The sequence below is a fragment of the Martes martes genome (assembly GCF_963455335.1).
Source record: "Martes martes genome assembly, chromosome: 4".
Taxonomy (NCBI): Eukaryota; Metazoa; Chordata; class Mammalia; order Carnivora; family Mustelidae; genus Martes; species Martes martes.
This window is the reverse complement of record NC_137891.1, coordinates 148459964-148476665: the sequence shown is the minus strand read 5'-3', so window position 1 is coordinate 148476665 and position 16702 is coordinate 148459964. Positions and strand designations below refer to the sequence as shown.

Sequence of the window (16702 nt, the reverse complement as noted above, 5' to 3'; positions counted from 1 at the left end):
GGTTTAGGAAGTCAGCTTAGGTTACAACTCCATTAGACAAATCTGCTTCCAAGCATGATAATTCTATGAACACAGAACTCTAACATAATAAATTTTTAAAAACTTTAAGTTTTAGATCATTGTGGTTTTTTGTGTATTAGTATTTTTTTTTTAAATAGGCTCCACGCCCAGCATAGAGTCCAACATGGGGCTTGAACTCATAACCCTGAGACTGAGACCTGAGCTGAGACCAAGTCAGATGCTTAACCCACTGAGCCACCCGGGCGTGCCTCTTCTGTATTATTTTTAACAGCCTTACTGAGATAGAATTCACATCCCATCCAATTGGCCCATTTCAAGCCCATAATTCAGAGGTTTCTCGTATATTCAGAGCTGTACAACCACCGCCAAATCTGTTTTAGAACCTTTCCGTCACCCCATGAAGAAGCCCTGTACCCATCAGCAGTCCCTCCCCAGCCCCCCTCAAACCCCCAGACCCAGACAATCATTACCTCATTTCCCGTCTCTATGGATTTGCCTGTTCTGGACGTTTTGTATAAACAAAATCCTGCGTGACCTTTTGTGGTCGGCTTCCTCCACTCAGTCTGTCTTCAAGGTTCACTCATGTTTGGGCGTGAATTAGTGCCTCACTCCTTCTTCTGGCCAAATCACGTTCCACCAGACAGCGAGGCTGCATTTCATCAGTCCCTTCAGTCACTGGACACAGAGGGTGTCCCCACGTCGCAGCTATCACAAGTACCGCTGCTCTCGACACTTGCATACCGTCACTACGTGGACATACATCATGGTTCTTGTGGGTAGAGACCGACCCCAGAGTGGAAGTGCCGGGTCACGTGATGATTCTGTGTGGCCTTTCGAGGACATGCCAGACGGTTCTCCACAGCGGCCGCATCCTCTTCGGTTCCTGCCAGCGGAGGGCTCCGAGGTGTCCCCGGCCTTGTGGGCTCACAGGGCTAAGCTTACTGTGGTTTCCACTCGCATCTCCCTGACAACGAAGTGGGGCGTCCTTTTGTGTGCTTATGGGCCACTGGGACGTCTTTGGAGCAATGTCTGTTCTCATCCTTGGTCCATTCTTTAAACCAGGTTGTTTTCTCGTGACTGAGTTTTTAGAGTTCTCGGAGTATTCTGGATTCAAGTCCCGCATCAGGTATGTGATTTGCGAATGTTCTCTCCACTCTGGCCTGTGTTTTTAACCTTCTGGAAGGCATCCCTTTGAAGTGCAGAAGTTTTCAATCTTGATGAAGTCTCATTCATCCGCTTTTTGCTTTTGTCGCTTGGGCTTCCAGGGTCCTAGGTAAGAAGGCTTTGCTTTCATCCAGGCCACAGGGATGTCCACCCGTTTTCCTAGAAGTGTTCTATCGCTTCAGCACCGCCAGGCAGACAGAGTCTGCTGCATGGATTCCGGGTATTGGTGTGAACAGCGGTCCGACATCATGCACTTGCCTGGGGACACGCACTGTCCCTGCACCGCTTCTTTATTCTGTTAGTGACTTTGTTACATAAATGCTAGCATCTCAATAAAGCCATATTAAGGCTGGTTAATGGGAGCAGGGAATAGAGGACTAGTTAAATAAATGGTTTCTGTGAGAAAAATGTAACATTTTTATGTTTCTGTCTTCTAATAGAGTGACTTATTTGAGCTCTTTATTGGATATTTAAATTCTATAGACTATATTATGATGTAGTCCTAAAATATACAAATGTAAGTTTGTTTTTTTTTTTCTTGAAGCTAAATGCAATGGACTGATTAAACAGATACTACTTATGTTTGATTTTTAAAAATCACATTTCTTGGGGCATCTGGGTGGCTCAGTCAGTTAAGTGTCTGACTCTTGATTTCAGCTCAGGTTACGATCTCAGGGTCGTGGGATCGAGCCCTTAGTCAGGCTCTACACTCAGTGGAATGAGTGTGCCGGAGATTCTCTCTCTCCCTTTGCCCTTCCTCCACCCACTCCTATGCAAGCTCTCTCCAATAAATTTTCTTAAAGATTTTTTTTATTCATTTGAGAGAGAGAATGCAAATAAGAGCACAAGCAGGGGAGAGGGTCAGAGGGAGAGGGAGAAGCAGACACCCAGCTGAGCAGTGAGCCCGACACGGGTCTCAATCCTGGGACCCTGGGACCACAGCCCAAGCTAAAGGCAGACACTTAACCAACTAAGCCACCGAGGTGCTCCAATAAATAATCTTTTTTTTTTTTTAAGATTTTTTATTTATTTATTGAACAGAGAGAGAAATCACAAGTAGGCAGAGAGGCAGGCAGAGAGACAGAGGGGAGGAAGCAGGCTCCCTGTTGAGCAGAGAGCCAGATGTGGGGCTTGATCCCAGGACCCTGGGATCATGACCTGAGCTGAAGGCAGAGGGTTAACCCACTGAGCCACCCAGGCGCCAATAAATAATCCTTTTAAAAAATTCATGTTTCTTTCTGTCCTATATTATAATGGGGATTTTCGTTCACACTCCACCCCCTTACAAGGATTAGAAAGAAGTTTTGTACAAAGACGTAGTTAGCATGGTTTCAAGTTAAGTGTCTTGGATAATCCATTCAAGGAAGGTCATTTGTCCAACTTGATGAAGCAAGGATATCCTGAGCATCCAGACGGGAACACAGGCGGCACATTTCTGGATGGGCCCAGGCCAGGCCAGGTTGATGAGCTGCTGGGGTGACCCATCTTACTTTTGCAGGTACAACATGGCAGACAGTGCCTGCTTTCCCCACAGTACCTCTCTGGATTGCCCATAACCTCTAGGCCAGGTTTTTAAATTCCTTTAGGTAGTGGCAAACTCAATACGGAGGCAAGTGCAAAAGTCACTGTGAGTTGCCACTCTGCTCTAATCAGGCCCCGCTGTCAGCCCCACACGGTCACCCGGAAATACCTCCTCCACAAATGCGTCTATGCATGGAGTGCTTGGGAGGTCGCTGACTTGCACGGATTTGGGGACCTGTGGAGACTCTCCTCCGGCTCTCCTAATGGGTCCATCATACTCTGTATTAACGGCTCTCCTAATGGGTCCATCATACTCTGTATTAACAAGCTGGTTTAGGGAGACCAGCACTTGCCAGTCCCTCTGCATCCCTAAATCCATCAGCTGGGCTGTCCTGTCTCAGACGTCCATCACTTCTAAGCTTCCCAAAGCACCACGATGTCATTCTCACTTAAACCTCTCTCTCCGGGAAAATGGTTTAAAGCAGAGACGTGAGATGTATTTGTGTGCTCCAAGCTGGACTCCAAGTGAATTGTTTTTCTTTTTTTTTTTTTTTAAAGATTTTTATTATTAGAGAGAGCAAGGAGAGATTGTAGGGGGGAGGGACAGAAGCGGATTCCCTGCTGATGCAGGACTAGATTCCAGGACCCCAAGATCATGAGCTGAGCCGAAGGCCAGACGCTTAACTGAGCCAACCCAGGGGTCCTGTAAGTTACAGTTTTAATCGAGAAGATGAGAAAGTGCTATTTAACCTGGCTGCTCTTTACTGGTGACATGTTTTGAGTTCTTGGGCAACCTCATTTCCAAAACACAAGTCCCTACACTTTGGCCAATGAGGTTTTGACGCAAGCCCCCAACCATCCCCAATGACTCAGGTGCGATCTGCTCATCCTCTTTTAGGCTCCTGGGGCCCTCCTGCGACATCACTGAACAGTTCTGAAGCCACAGCATACACATTTCTATCTTCCTGGAATTCCTCTCGACGTTCTCTTCTCAGTGTGGTTCCCATTAGAGAAAGACGTCACGGCGGGCTGAGCCTTTGACTCTTCTCTGTGGCCCAGCAGTAATGCCAGCCACCATGTGGGCTCGTGTTGGGGCCTCCAACTCGACCAAGTCCGAAGTCTTGTTCGCTGTATCTGCACATCTCAAGGAGACTGATAGGTACGCCAAACCTTCCATGCCCGCTCTCACAGGCAGGCAAGCCATACCCTTTGGCAGCAGTGCCAGGGACAAGGTGTGTGGGACAGTTAACAGGTAAGAAGTTCCTATACCAAATGAAATGGGCCAAATTAACTGCGAGCTGTCTGCCAAATCCGCAGAGAGAGGGGCCAAGCCTAGCTTGCATTTGGACGAGAGGAGAGCCATCTTTGACCTGTTTTCTGTAGTTTCATTAAAATCGTTGCAGAACCCAACACGCTGATGTGAAGCCCTATCCAGCTCTGGAGTCCAAGTACCAAACAGCCAGGGGACAGGTTTTTGTTACCACGACGTGAGGCACCACCTGACAGACTGTGGGAAGGTCCCCCGGGCTGGCGAGAGCCGACAGAATCCGCCTGACTGGACACTCCCCCCTCTGCTGACACACAGGCGGGGCCTCTGGGCCCGGAAATGGGGCCACCTCGGTCCCCGGAGCCACAGAGGGCTTGGCCTGGCAGCAGTGGCGGACATGTCCGAGGGCTATGCCCTAATGATTCGGGTGGCCGCTCTCCCTGACTGCGCCGGGGCGCCTCTCAGGCCTCGCGTGCCAGGGCCTCCCTGCCCCCTTCCTCCTTTTCTGCCTGCCATCCCTGTGGCCTTGGCCATGATCCGCACCCCTCTCCCAGCCGCCGTGTGTCCTTCTGCCCGGCGCCCGCTGTTCTGGGGTGGTCGGGGTCTCCATCCTTCTCCTTTCCAGGCTCTCGCCTCTGAAACCACGGCCCCGGTACTCACAGCGGGGAAAATGAGGCCTGCACCATCTCGACACAGAGCACAGCCATGGACCCGCGGGCACAGCCTGGGCAGACCCTGTCCAGGCCCCTGTGCACTTGACCCGCAGCCCCAGGAGGGCCGCGGCGCCAACGGCCCACTAGGAGCCGCAGGCCACCAATGTGGGCGGCAGGATGGTCCCCTGCGCCACTTCCAGCTGACGCAAAGCCTAGTGAGCTCAGGCCCTGGCGCTGGGGATTGCCGTAAGAGCCCTACTCTCTTCCCCCAACCTCCCGCCTCCACCGCCAAAACCCTGAACACTCGGTGTCCTGGGATGTCGAGCTTTTAGTGCGAAAACCTGATGGGTGGTCACCCTAATAAGCAGGGGTCACGGGGGTGCCGGCTGCCAAGGAGACGGACAAGGATGGTGGAGCAAGGGTAAAGGAGTGGGGTTCCCAGGCTTCTCAGTCAAAGTGATGCTCGGGTTCAGTCCCTCACAGCACCCAGGAGGCCTCCAGAGATGCTCACTTCAGAGGCTGCTAGAGGACTGAACACGTGCAGTGTGTAGCACGGGGCAGCCCCCCGATGCGTGTTTTAGGCCCGTGGTGATTCAGATGTCACATCAGGACCCAAAACCCACAAAACCAAACGAAGCACCCCAATAGGCCAGAATAACTTGGGGGCCCCACGCCCATCCTCTGGCTCTGCAGTCCAGACTGTTCATTCCGTCCCCCCGCAGTCTCCTTTCCAGACACGCTCCGGGAGGCAAGGCCAGCGTGATTCACCTCCCCCGCCTGGTGCAGAAGGGCTCTGTGCCACGGTGAGTCAGACCAGCCTTCTCCTCAGGGAGCTCCCAGCTGGGAGACGGAGACAGGCCACAGCTGCAGAGTCAAAGGGCCATCGGGCACAGGACAGAGGACATGGACGGGGTGGGTGAGCAGCAATCAGACAAAGTGGAATTTGAGCCGCGACATCACTGAGGGTTGGGACCTGGTGAAGCCCAGAGGGAGGGAGTGGCTTCTCAGCCAGGCAATGACAGGAGGAGAAGCCTAGAAGCCGCAAGGTGCAAGAGTCATGGGGCTCCCAAAGGGGCTGGAGGCACAGGGCAGGCGGATCCCCTGAAGGGCTCCAGACCCGGGAGGGCTCCAGACTGCCCGGGGCGGCCCAGCCCATCAGCAGGGCAGGGTGGGACCCAGGACCACCCAGAGCCTGGTGCTTTCCCTCACGGACACCCCACCGGGAGTGGCGGGGACCCCCACAGTGAGGTCAGGCACCTGACTCTGACTGAAGGGGAGGGCATCAGGCCATCCCCCATCTTTCCCAGCTACGAAATGGGAAACGAGTTCCCGAAGAGTTAATCACTTTTCTGACGGTTTATTTTATTCATCTTTGGTAACAAATGGCTGAAATCAATTAAACTTGCTTTCCCCTCAGCTGATGAAGTTAATTATGATTTGTTATGGTATCTGATATGTAAATTATTAGAAAGCGGACTTACGTTGGACCGGCTGCCTCCAGGCGGCACTGGATTAATCATTGTGTAGATGTTGTCACTGGAATTTGTTGAATCTGTAGAACAGTGGAAACCCACAAGTCGCGGTGATTAATTCATTTCTTAATTAAAACAAACTCGTGGCACTTGAACTCATTCTTTTGTATTTTATCACCTAAAATCTCCTCTAAGTACCACCATTTTCTGGCTAATTTGTATTTAATGAAGATTCACAAAGTTTTTAATCACAGAAAATTCAACTGTGAAAACCACTCAACCCTGAAACGAAGAATTCCAGGATGCCTTTCTGGACAGCAGCGTGAATGTGGCAAAGGGGGGGCGGCAGGTCTGCATTCTCATCTCCCCACCCCAAACCCAATCTGGTCCCCAGACACCGCCGGGGACCACACGGGGACAGCCACCTGCGCTCTCCTCCCAATCCTGCCCAGCAGCTTTAATCAAATCGGGGAGAGAAACGCCACAAATTACCCAGGGGCCACCTTGCCAAGCTGATGGGGCAGGAGGGAGAGGCAAGGATGGGGCTGGAGACGCATTACCATATGGAGTGTTTTAATGTGACCCAGTCTGAATGTAGGTCACGCAGCTCATCAAAATGCAGCAGCAGAAAGAGGGAGCGGGAGTGGGAGCCAGAACATCACAGCCGCCAGCTCCGCCACTGCAGCCGAATGGCTCCCCTGCTACTGGGGGCCGAGGAGTCTGGGGACAGAGGGACCCCTCCGTCTCCCCCAATTAAGTGGCAAAGTCTCCTTAGAAAATCAGCTAACATGTTTCTATCAGGATCAGGCCCCCTATTGCTCAGGCAGAAATCCAGCTGCCTCCCGCTTCTTGTTCTCTGGGTAGGTAACGACTATGGTGGAATTCCTTCTAGATGGTAGTGTGTTAGTCTCAGCTGGAAGAGGAACATGGAACGTGATGCTCTGTGTGTATGCATGTGTGTGCATGCCTGCAGGTGCACACGCATGCCCTCTTCCGATCCAGGAAAGAGGGAGAAGTGATCTCCTATAGAGAGGACCAGAAGCCAAGAGTGCTGGGAACTTGAGGCATCATGTTACATGGTCCTGGTCCCAGGATGCCAGAATTCCAAAGCCCCTTTTTAGTCACCTAGAGATAGGCACAGCCAGGACAGGTGCTTACCAACTGATGTGAGCCGAGGACAGCAAGACCCCTCGTTCCTGGATCTCCCCACTCTGCCCAATCCTTGAACCAGAGAGGTGTGGCCTAGCTGAGGCCACAGGCAGGTGAGTGGCACCAGGGGCCTCCATCCCCTAAATCCCTGCCACTAAGATACCTGGTGCGGTAAATGCTGCTCAGGAGGCATGGCTGGTAATCTTTGGGCCTGAACTTGGGCCCCTCCAGGACCCCTTGCTCCCGCAATGGCACCCTCTCCCCAAGCCTTCTTACCTGCAGGACTAGGCATGATGGGTGTTCCTGGGGGACCACCACCGCCAGGAGGTCCCTGGAAATGAGATAAAAAACGGCCATCAAAAACCCATGGCAATGATACAGGTGGGGAGAAGCCACTGAGCTCCAGTGACATCAAAGACAAGGGCTCACGCAGGGTCCAGCCCGGAGTTCAGCTCTTGATAAAGCTCAAGGAGAGCCCGAGTGCTCAAGCCTTGGGGGGGCTGGACTTGGACTTCCCTCACCCCCAACACCCACCCCAGTCCTTTCTTCAAACCCAGAGGCAGCCGTGGGTGTGCATGTGTACACAAACACACACCAGTGGGTGGAACCAGACGCCTGTGGTAGAAACCAGCTGGGCCACTGGTCAGCCCCCAAGATGGGGACCCAACTCTAGGCCTCGTTGGGGGACTTTTGGGCCACCAGAATAGTGATAGTGGGTTCTAGCACAGTTTGGAACGTGTGCTCAGAATATGTTTTGAAGGGGAAAGAGACAGGGACCCTGGGAGAAGATCTTGTGCGCGTCAGTCACGTGTGGTCGGACATGCAGTGCCCTATCCCCACACACTTACCACGTAGGTACCAGGTGATGAGGAGGAGTATGGGATCTAGAAACAAGAGGTGGGGGAGCCATGGTCAGAGTCACTTCCTCAAATACTCCGGTGCCCTTGGGCTCCCCAGTCCACCCAGAGACGCACCCCCTCTTGTGGGGAGAGGCGGTGGGCCCCCCTGGTTAGTTTCCCATGGGGGACCAGTTGTGTTAACAGAGCCCAGTTCCCACACTGAACTGATCCTGAGAGCCCTGGCAGGGAGCTGGCAGGGAGCTGGCAGGGGGCTGGCAGGGGGCGCAGACATGGGAGAGCCTCCTGTTCAGGACGGGAAAGTGGGAGCTTCTCCCCAGCCCTCTGGCCTTCTGTGTGGTGCCCTCTCCCAGCTCTGCCCTCTGAGTGCAGGCAGCCAGCCCTGTCAGGGAAGAGACAGTGCTCTCTAAGCCAGCCCTCAGCTCACCCGTCAGGATTCCTGCAGAGCAGCGGGCTGGGCTGGGCCCGAACCCCGGTCCTCCCACGCCTCCACTTACAGCGGTGCTCTTCTCTGCAGGCACTGGGGGGTGAGGGTGGGGGAGTCTTGCTCCATCCCCGCCTCCGATGACACCTCTGACCTGGGGCCAGACTACACCGGACCCCAGAAGCCCCTCCCTGGCACACACCATCCCATCCCACCTGGGTACTCACTGAGTTAGCACTGTTAGGATTTGGCCAGGGTCTGCCAGCTCCCGGGCCCCTGAGAGAGGGAGAAAGAGAAAATTATGACAACGAACAAGGTCTTATCAACCCCAACGGGGTGGTGCCAGCAGGGCCAGAACGAGCGGGCTGACATCACTAACAGGAGGTCCTCTGCATGGGCCTAGGGTCTTACGCACCACCTGGCTCTCGGGGTGCGATGGGCAGCTCCGTGGGTGGAAACCTACATGCTCCTATGAATGACACAGAAAACGTACAGCATATCTAAGATTTCCTGTGCGTGCGCATTTTCCCAGGAAGGGGGCGCATAGATTCTCACGGGGCTCTCTCCCTGCAAGGTGCGGGGGGAGGGTTAAGGTTAAAGCAGTTGGTGGTCACTGGTACAGTACAGGGGTTCAAATCTCGACCCTATCCCTTAGAGTCGTGTGAGCCTGGGCAAGTTACATCACCTCTCTGGGCCTCAGTTTCCCCAGTCTGTAAGTGGAGGGTGCTGATAACCACCAGCTCCCGGGGTTGTTCGAAGAATGGGTGGGCAGGGCCGCAACAGGCTCAGAGCCACACTGAGTGCGGACACGCAGCAGTATGGCCAACAAGCCTGCACCACCACTAAGGGACTGAGGGCCAGTGAGGTGCCCAGCATGCCCCTGTCCGTGAGTGTCTTGGGGGTGCAGGAGGGTGGGCGAGCCGCGGGCTCTGAGCCAACAGCAGGGTCAGCTGTGCCTTACATGTTAATCCCGGGCATGGCGGGGCCGAGGGAGTTGGGCGGTGGTCTCATGCCGCTGCCGTAATTCTGCAACGATAACCAAGGGTCAGTCTATGAGAAGGATAAGGGGAACCGGAGGGAGAAGAGGGGGAGGAAAGACAAACAGAATATAAGCAAGAGGATTAGTCTGTGGAAAGGATCTGATGAGGAAAAAAAACACAATGTATTTGTTAAAAAAAGGTGAGGGGGCGGGGACCATGTGATGGGACCACAATGACAAGCCAGCACAGAGGGAGGCTTCAGGATGGTTCTCTCAAAAGCATGGGGATGTCTGGCTAGCCCTCACATCTCAGGTCTGGGGGCGGGGGGGCAGAGTGGACTTGTAACAGAATTGACTGGGGAACACTGCCCAGCTCAGAAATTCTGGGGCGGGGGTGGAGGCTGGGTCTGAATGTGGAAGGGGAAGGAATCCTGAAAGGCCTGGCCGGTGGCTGTCCCCACGGTCCAGCACGTATAGACACTGCCCCCCGCCTTTAGTTGTCCCCCAACCCCTGGATCAGGCTGCCTGATTCAGGGGTCAGCCTATGGGGCCCTCAAAATACATGGTGCTGGAGAAGCAGGAAGAAACGCTCGTGGCAGGAGGAGTCACCAATTCTCTGAGGGAAGAGTCCCTCCTCAGCTCAGTACAAACCCCCAAAGCAGACTGTGGTGAGTCATGAGAGTGCTGGGATCAGGAACCTCTTGTCACGGACACCCCCGACTCCCCACTTTCAGTGCTATTTTCTTTGTCGAAGAAATGCCTTGTTTCCTTTCTCCACTTGGGCTCCTACACATCTTCCAGAACCAGCTTGAAGAGCACCTCCTCTGTGAAGCCTTCCCTGGACACCTCTTGGGGTTAACTGCTCACCCCCATAATGCACAGCAATCCCCTGACTCCTGCCACATCGGGCTATGATCGTGGCCACGTGTCTCTCCCACTGGGCTCTGAGTACCTGTTGAAGGTGGGGGCTGTATCTGAATGAGCTCCGTGCACGCGTCACCCCCTCACCAGCTGTCACAGACTCGGTGCTGAACCAATGAAGGAGTGAATAAGTAAAGAGACAGAGAGTAAGATAAGCCTGGTTGGCACTTTAAGCTCTGCCTTTGTAGTATCTGAACGAAGTAAGGTTGATGGAAATTTGATGGCAGGAGCTGAGCATGTAACACCTTTTACACATGGCTTGTCCTTGTCTCTGGCTTGTCCTTAGAACAAACAACGCCACGAAGCGAGCATTGCTCCCATTTTAGAGAACAGGAGACCGAGGATCTGAGGGGAGAAAGATCTGTCCAATGTCAGTAAGCCAGTGACTCAGCTGGGGTTTGAAGCCAGATCCGCAAGCCTCTGGGTCAGCACTGTCCCCACCACGCATCTGGTGACAACTCAGAGCCAACGTCACACTGGTGGTGGCCTCTTCAGCCAAGGTCCGGCTCCTGAACCTCACAGCCGTGGGCCCACCTCCTCTGCCTGGTCCCCCTGACAGCGGCTCGGAGTCTGAAAGAGTACACCCACGTGCGGAGACAGTAACGGGAACGGCCTGGGGCTGACTGCCAGAGAGCGAGCGCTGGGGTTGAGGAGGCAGAGCGGGTAGCCACAGAGGGATCCCGTGCAGGAGCCGGGCCCTCTCAATCCACGGTGGCACAGGCTGGCAGGCGGAGCCACAGACGTGAGGTCAGAGCCCAGGAGGGCTAGCCCCGGCTTGGGCACACGTGTGTGACCACGGCCCCATTGAGGTCCCTGTCTGAAAGATGAAAATGCTGAGGGGCAGAGTGCCCCCAGCCCTACAGGCCCGTGAGGATCAAATGGAACGACGGCTTTGAAGAGCTCTGTCAGCTCTCCGAGGTGTGCTCTGATTTGGGATGTTAGCAGCAGAACGAACACCAAAGCCCTTAATGCTGTCTTAAGCATCACAGAACCTCGGGTCTTCAAGGGTCCTTCCTAAGCCTCACGTGCAGCAACTAAACCCTCCACAAACCTCGGCCTCACTTCTGCCGCTTCAGGACAGGGAGCCTGCCCCCTCCCCAGGCAGCCCACTCTCCCACGGTGGACAGACACCCCTCCCAGGGCCTCGGGGCGCAGCCTGCTGGCTCTCCTGCCCACCGAAGAGCAAGAGGAAGGCCGGCCTGGGGGCTGGTGGAGCCTGGGCTGCTGCAGCACACAGACAGGGTGACAGGAGATGACAAGCCAGAGGCTCCCTCCTGGAACACACCCGCCCGTGCAGTGTGCTGCCCCTTAGGAGGCTCTGGGGCACCAGTTGCTATTCCCACTTCAATCTCACCTTCCAGAGCCTCCCTAAGAGCAGCATGGCTGATTCCCAAGAGGGAGGCTGCCCACCAGGTCCTCCCTGCCAGAGGCACAGACCCTGGAGGGCCACGTATGCCCTCCTGATTCAAAGACAGTAGGCCAGACGGCTGGAGGGGCCACAGATTTGCCCAGGGGTGCGTGCTAAGTCAGGGGTGAAAGGAGGGCTGAATGTCAACTTTGGGGGGAAGTTCTCAAAGCAGAAACAGCAACCTTTTCAGAGAGGGCTTGGAAGCATGGTTTCAGAGACTCCACGGAAATGGTTCTCTTCCCTCCATGTCCACCTGTCCATAGCGCCGGACTGCAAGGTGACCACTAGCCAGATGTCCCCCACCTCCTCCGCCACCTGCATGGCTCTTCAGTGACAGGGGCAGCTAGACGCATGAGGGGAGGGACCCTTGGTGCGACATGGGGCTGGCCACATTCATGGCATGGCGCTGGTCCCTGACTTCCCACCCCTCCCCCTTGTCATCACTCGGGCACCCCGGACCCTGGGCAGAGGGGTCTGGCCAGCTGTCAGGAACAATGAACGGCCCCCCGTGCTGGGGACTGTGGCTGGACACAGGAAAGTGCTGGGCAGCCGACAGTTGCTGGGGCCTGCTCCTACTCCCTGCAGCTCCCAGTCCGAGGGGCTCCTTCTTGGGGCTGCCCACAGCCCTCTCAGCACTATCTTCACCTTCAAGTAGGGAAAGAACATTCCAGTCTTTCGGACACACAGTCTGGGCAGTTTCCTGGGCAGTTTCCTGGGCAGCAGGGTCCTGTCCTCCATGGGCCTGGGGGCCTCTATGGGGCCCCCTGGTAAAGTGCTTTAGGGGCCCCACTTTCCCCCCACCCAGCCCCCAGCCGCTCTGGCCGGGTTTATGATCCTTCCACGTCTTGCTGAGGCTGCTGCTCAGAAGCCACAAGTAGGAACCAAGAAAGAGCTGGGCTGTCCTGGATCAGCAGAGACGCGATGTCTTTCAGGTGGCCTAAGGACTGGTCCTAGAGATCAGGGGTTATCCTTTATGCAAACTTTCTCAAACACAGACAGCTAAGATGGCAATCTGATGCCCGCCCGTGCGGACTCCATCCCGGGCTGAACAGCAGAACCGCTGGTCATCGGCACCCAGGGGATCTACAGGCCACAGCATCTCAGAGGGGGCCCGCGGTTCCGTCCACAGAAGCAGAAGCCTGTGCAGTTCTAGCTTCCTCCCAACGGGACTCCCTTCTGAAAAACTTAGCCAAAACACTCCTATCAGACACTGACACAATTCTTCAAAGAAAGACTGTAACTAAGTGGGTATGTATTACCTCCTTTTTGGCGCGGCCATTGCACCAAACCAGAGTAAAATCTGTCTGAGACACTCGGGGAAAAGGGCAGGGCAATGCTTGGTCTGCTAGGTCCATTGTGACATTTAGGCTAAAACCCAACACAGGCTCAGAAAGGGCAAATGTCACTCCACCTGGCTTTGAAATCTATAAGCAGACCCAAGACTACACTGTAGCTCTTCTTTGTTCAGAAAGCCAGAGTCGTCACTGGCTATTAGCAATCTTACTCCCCACTTGGACTAATAGACTGATGGTTTTCCCACCTTTGTGCCTGCTCTCAGCACAGCACTGTGCATACAGTGGTGCTTATAAAGGCTGCCCGAAGGGACTGGCCTCCTTTTCTAAGAGCCCAGGCTGTGGCAGAGACAGCACTGCCTGCTCTGCCCCCTTGAGCCGGTATTCTGGGGAGGGAGTGGGGTCTGTGGAACACCCTGCAGGCAGCTTGTGCTGTTCCTACCAGGCCTATGGTGGACCCTGTCAGGTGATTTCCTGGCTACCCATTTTGCAGATGAGGGACTAGAGGCCCAACAAGTCCTGGGCTGAGTTGTGGCTGCAGCCCTGTTTTCCAGCACTAAGTTCCTCTCCTGTCCATTAGGAGTGAGCAAGAGTGCACCCATGGGGACAGACAGAAAGGCCTGGGAGCAGGAGGTGGGGAGGTCCTACCCTCAGCCTTGTGGTCCAAACTTCTAGGCTCTGCTGTACCTGTTCCTGGCTGACCCCCAAACCTGCCCCACATCAGGCCAGCCCCTTTTGTCCCCAGTGAGGGGTGGGGGGCAGACAGTCTGGGTTATTCTAAGGGAGCTTTAGCCCTGGAATTTTAAGATTGCACTCTACCCAGATGGGTACAGGAGACACGGGCAAAGCACTTTAGGGTCTCTCTGTCAATACAATGAAGTCAAATAAAGAACAAGGGAGACATTTCCAGAGCCCCTGAGGTTGGTGGAGGTGGGGTGGGTCAACTGGCCTCATCCCTGGGCTGGTTTCTCCGTCTCCTCTGGGTCACCCTTCCCAGGGCCTACAGGAGAGCTCTGCCCTTGCACACCACTTGGCTGGACGCAAGAGGCCTTGTCTGGTAAGACCTTGGCCTTTAGGAGCCTCTCCTCTTTAAAGCGTGCCACAAGAGTGTGCCAGACTGTTGGTCGGGGATTCTGACGGGAGGAGACACCTGCTAAGCCAAGAGGAAGTCCTACACTTAGAGAGTACTCTGCTCTCAGTCAGTCTGCTGCCGTCCATTCCCAGCTCCCAGAACCTCAGGATTACTACAGGCTTAATGAACTGCTAACATATGGCCTTGACCAGGAAAATTTTAAAAAAACAAAAGCACGCCCCGCTCAAAGCAATCATCAAACACAGGCAACAAGAGTCCTGAACAACTGAATGAACCACTGGAAGATATACATTGCTCACGAAGAGCACCTGATGCCAAGCGTCAGGCCGAGAACTTGAGCCGCCCCTCGAGCACTCCTACATGGCCAGTGCTGGTCTCTTGCCCATTTTACAGATGCAGCTGCTAGGCCTCCAAGAACCCAGAGGGGCGGGCAGGGGCCTTCCCACTCCAACCTCTGGCGCCCCCAAAGTCCCCAGGACTTTGTGGAAGTCCAAGGTCATTGCTTATCCGCCCCAAGAGTCTCTCTGAAGTGCAGCTGGGGAACCTACAGGTTCCCCACTCAGGGGAGGCAACACTCTGCTTCAGACCCCGAGGCCCCTCCCACGAGTTCCTTGGTGGAGCCACCCAGCTGGGGTCTACTCGAGACAGCCACACGGCAGGAAGGGGCCGCTCTGGGGGCTCAAAAGGAACTGGTGAAAACACAAGCCCTGGGGATTTCAGGAAAGAAAACAAACAAACAAGAAAACCAGAGCTGGAACTGGCGCACGCTTGCTTCACTGTAGGATAACGGGGCCAAGAGCAGACAAGGACCTCCCTAAAATCCTTCAGCACCACAGATGTTTGCAGCCCCCACCGAGAAGAAGGCAGTGGGCGGGGGGTGCTGTAAACACAGCTCCAGACGGAGCGGAGGACTCTGGGTGTGGGCGGACCCCTCTCCCTCCCAGCGGGACACGTGTCTGGGAGCCCGGGAGCGGGAGCACTCCTCCTCCTCCCCGAGGGAACCGGAAACCCGGGGAGGGGCCCAGAGAATGCAAACATCTGCACACTGAGTTAGGGGGGATGGACCCCCGATGACAAGCAGGCTTCCAGGCAGGGCAGAAAAGGGAAGGAACACCCTACAGCAAAACCCTCCCGATTTCACTAAATGAAATTCCCTTCTCCTTATTTAGACTTGCAGCTTCTTTTAGCTAGTCAGATCAGCAAACCCTCTGCCATAGCTACTAGAAGAAAACAAGGCCACATTCAAATACTCCGGAGGGTGGGAAGCAACTGTGAGAAAGCTCGAGAATAGGAAGGGCCTGTCAGACCACCTGGCAGTGGTCCTGTGAGAGCCAGCCTGTACCTGTGAGGCCTGGAGCTGGGTCAGAAGGACTGATCGCTGTGCCATAACTGCAAAGAGGTGGGCAGAGCACTTGACAGCATGTCTCCCAGAGATTTTCAAGGGATCCTTTTTGACAATGGAACCTCTCTGGTCAGAAGAAATCTTAGCTTGGGGGCGCCTGGGTGGCTCAGTGGGTTGGGGCCTCTGCCTTCGGCTCAGGTCATGATCCCAGGGTCCTGGGATCGAGCCCCGTGTCAGGCTCTCTGCTCGGCAGGGAGCCTGCTTCCCTTTCTCTCTCTGCCTGCCTCTCTGCCTACTTGTGGTCTCTGTCTGTCAAATAAATAAATAAAATCTTAAAAAAAAAAAAAAAAAGAAGAAGAAGAAGAAATCTTAGCTTGGAGTCAGGGCCAAGAAATCGGCTGAGGCTCTGGGTTGAAGGGGGTTTTAGGGTTCCTGGCCAGCCTGGCCTCCTCTCCCTGGGGTGGCATCACCGAGAACCATGGGTGTAGACACACTCCTCCTCCCCTCATGTGAAACAGGGAAACCAAGGCCTATAAGGGCCCACCAAGGTCCAAAGGTTCACCCAAGGACAGACAAATGGTGAGTCGCAGGCACAGCTAGGACTGCCCCTTGTTCATCCCGCCTTTGGGTCACAACAAATCGGGACCCCAAGCCAGTTCAAGTCCACTACCCAGGAGGCTTTGGGATTCCCAGAGAACCCACACCACTGCCTGGGCATCAGACCCTCCACCTCCAAAGTCTTCGAAACCCTCCCAGGGCAGTATCTGGCAACAGATACAACCTGGCTGCCCCGCTCCCCCAGCTTCCCGGAAGGCCCCTTAATCTGGCCTGCCGCCTACCGAGGGGGGCTGCTCCTGGCTGTGTGGGGGGCCAGCCCAGCTGTGGACAGGCAGGCAGCTGGGGACTGGGCCGTGTTCTCTCCCCTCACCCCTGTGAGCTGAGTGACACGAACGACTGACAGACTGTGGAAGGAGGAGAGTAGGCGGGGGCACATAGATGGCCAGGGAGATGGACAGACAGACAGGGGGTTACCTGTGGGCCGGGACCCATGGGCCCCATGCCTCGGGGAGGGTTCATTCTCTGCATTGATCCTCCCATGTTGGGGTGCCCTGCATGAGAGAGTAGGGGAGCTGTGAGGT

At 54.9% G+C, this 16702-nt stretch overlaps 1 protein-coding gene across 10 annotated transcripts in view; it reads right to left on the bottom strand.

Moving 5' to 3' along the window:
• Nucleotides 1-16702, bottom strand: part of SSBP3 (single stranded DNA binding protein 3) — a 164424-nt gene that overhangs the window by 3456 nt on the left and 144266 nt on the right. For all 10 annotated transcript variants that reach the window (XM_080801454.1, XM_080801450.1, XM_080801447.1 and 7 more), the window contains 6 exons: nucleotides 16596-16672; nucleotides 9490-9554; nucleotides 8756-8804; nucleotides 8096-8131; nucleotides 7524-7578; nucleotides 6108-6178 (listed from right to left, as the gene is read on the bottom strand). In XM_080801454.1, coding sequence (XP_080657580.1) covers nucleotides 6108-6178; nucleotides 7524-7578; nucleotides 8096-8131; nucleotides 8756-8804; nucleotides 9490-9554; nucleotides 16596-16672 — 353 coding nt within the window. The remainder of the gene's footprint in view (nucleotides 1-6107; nucleotides 6179-7523; nucleotides 7579-8095; nucleotides 8132-8755; nucleotides 8805-9489; nucleotides 9555-16595; nucleotides 16673-16702) is intronic.